We start from the raw sequence: 2700 nt of genomic DNA on the forward strand, positions 1-2700 counted from the left end.
AGAGAAGAGAAGAGAAGAGAAGAGAAGAGAAGAGAAGAGAAGAGAAGAGAAGAGAAGAGAAGAGAAGAGAAGAGAAGAGAAGAGAAATTTCCTATGTCATAAATTAGCATGGTTTTATCAAGAGGCAAATCAAGAAACTTGTTTCTCATTAGCTTTGAAGTTTTATACATATGAACTTGCACCTACAATAAATTGTCCATTCCCAGTTTATGACCTCCAGTTATCAGATAATGGTTTCACAGCTAAACTAGAGGGAATGTTCTCCCTGATAGTGAATTTATTCCAAGCCTACTTTCTTATCCTAGTGCAACTAGCTTATGAATCATGAAGGTTTATAGAAATGAAGTTGAAGACTTCATATTATAAAGGGTTCAAAGTTATTTTTATAGATTTAGGAATAGTATAGAGTCATTATTACAAATTAAGAAATCATTGATTTGTCTACATAGTATTATAGGACGAGTAGTCTGCAAAATAAACCAATCTTCATTGTTCTGCAAAAAAATCTGCCCAATAGGGTGGGCTAATGCCCAGAAATCATTACACTATGTAATGATAGCAGGGAAGTCATAATGATTACAAGAAGCAATACTGAGATAAGATCACCGAAAATGCTGCAATTCACAGTTTGCCCATCATAGACATACAACACTGCAGACCGCTTCCAGTAAAAAATATTTGGATATCTTCAGCCTTTCCTAGATGGCTCCTGACTGTAAATGAAATAAATTGTTAACAATACATCTCTTTTCAAATTTCTGTTTTAATTTTTCAATGTTTCACCTTTTCATATAATTTCAAAGTTTTATAACAATACATGTATAATATGAGTATTTTGTTATACATTCTGTGCTACACTAAGTAGGTTTCTGAAACTAGAAAAATGGGTATGCTATTAAACACCTGAATCTTTTCTAGGTCATCTTTCAATGTTCAGTACTTTTGCTTCCAAATTCTAACCACTTGTTTAAAAAAATTTCCCAAATATCTCATAAGTCTACAGACATTGCATTTGGTCAAGACGATTTCATTATTACCCAGGAGTAAAACCTTTTTTAAACAGTATGATGTGCAAAATGTTTTGCTCTCAGTATGTATGCATCTTTGATTTTCATTCAGCCTTCAATAATAATCAATTCTCAACATTCCGCTATTTCTCCCAAAAAAACTCAAGATAAATTTTTAGTACATTCATAACATTTATTTTCAAAATATAACATGATCTACCCAGAAACAAATCACATACATAAATTTTCAATTTTATAAATTGACTGATAGGATGTGTATATATAAAGCTATAAATTAACTTCTAAAATATCGGTAAAGAAAAACATAAAACAGAAAATACAATATTCTTAACATTGCTAAAAGAAAAACCTAAAGCATTAAAGAACAAATATAATGTAATTGTGTATACAAAGAAATAGTATGTTGAATTGTATTATTTGTAGGTTAGAGTAGTGAAGTGTTGTCATCAGACTTTGTGGTATTATACCTGTGATTTAAACTTTAAGATGTCAGAAATGATTTTTACCCTTCGACCTTTGAATAAAGTTTCTACCTGGTCTTAACACAATAATATAGCACTTGGGGATAAAGATACAACCTAGAAGTCCTGCACACGAGGCCAAGATGGAGAAAACCTCCACAGCCACCATGACCTTCCCTTTGGTGCTGTGGTGGACAGGGAGGAATGTGACCCAAACACTACAAAATACAAGCATACTGAAGGTTAGGAACTTGGCTTCATTGAATGTGTCAGGCAGATTTCTAACCAAGAAAGCCACAATGAAGCTTGCTAGTGCTAGACAGCCAAGGTATGCCAGCACACAGTAGAAGGCTATAATTGAGCCCTTGTTGCACGTAATGATGATGTGGCCATGTTCAGAGTGAGGATCTCTCTCTACAAAGGGAGGAGATAGTCCCAACCAGAAGCCACAGATAATTAGTTGAAAAAGGGAACAGATTGGAATGATGATCTTGGGTGTCCCAAATAGCAGCAGCCATTTAACTCTTCTTCCTGGATTAGTAATGCTGAAGGCCAGAAGTACAGTAATTGTTTTAGCCAAGACGGCAGACACAGCCACAGTGAACAGAATTCCAAAAATGATCTGCTGCATGAGACATCTGGCTGTGCTAGGGTGTCCAATGAAGAGCAATGTGCAGAGAAAACAAAATGTGAGGGAAATGAGAAGGATGTAGCTGAGAGTGCGGTTATTAGCTTTCACAATGGGAGTGTATTGGTTTTTCACAAAGATTCCTAGAACAAGAACTGACAACAGAGATAAAAATAAGGCCATGCAGGTCAATACAATCGCTAATGGATCTGCATAAGCCAGATATGTCACAACCTTTGGGAAGCATTGATTTCTCTCTCTGTTGGCATATTGACTGTCTGGACACTTCACACATTGTGTTAGATCTGAAGTGGAAAAAATTTTTCAGTGTTATTTCTTTTATTCTATTTTTCATGTAATCCTTAAATGAATTTTTCAGATGTTAACAAAAGTTGCTTTTTTGCTGCTGAACAGCAAACCAATTGGATTTATGGACACCATATATTGAAACCATTTTCTATTATATTTACAGTGACAGGAGAGCCATTAAGTACACACCAGTAATGGAAGGGTTTTCTCCTTGTCCTACAGCCTCTCCAACATGAACTGTCATATTCATTACTGATCTATGTCATTCCAACAG

At 34.9% G+C, this 2700-nt stretch overlaps 1 protein-coding gene across 1 annotated transcript; it reads right to left on the minus strand.

Moving 5' to 3' along the window:
* Window positions 1-1517: 1517 nt before the first annotated feature.
* On the minus strand, window positions 1518-2422 carry LOC110315137 (vomeronasal type-2 receptor 116-like; the record flags this gene model as incomplete). Its single annotated transcript, XM_021189268.1, has 1 exon — window positions 1518-2422. A coding segment is annotated over one exon (905 nt), but the record flags the coding sequence as incomplete, so codon positions are not given.
* Window positions 2423-2700: the final 278 nt, after the last annotated feature.

The sequence above is a fragment of the Mus pahari genome, unplaced genomic scaffold (assembly GCF_900095145.1).
Source record: "Mus pahari unplaced genomic scaffold, PAHARI_EIJ_v1.1 scaffold_8236_1, whole genome shotgun sequence".
NCBI lineage: Eukaryota > Metazoa > Chordata > Mammalia > Rodentia > Muridae > Mus > Mus pahari.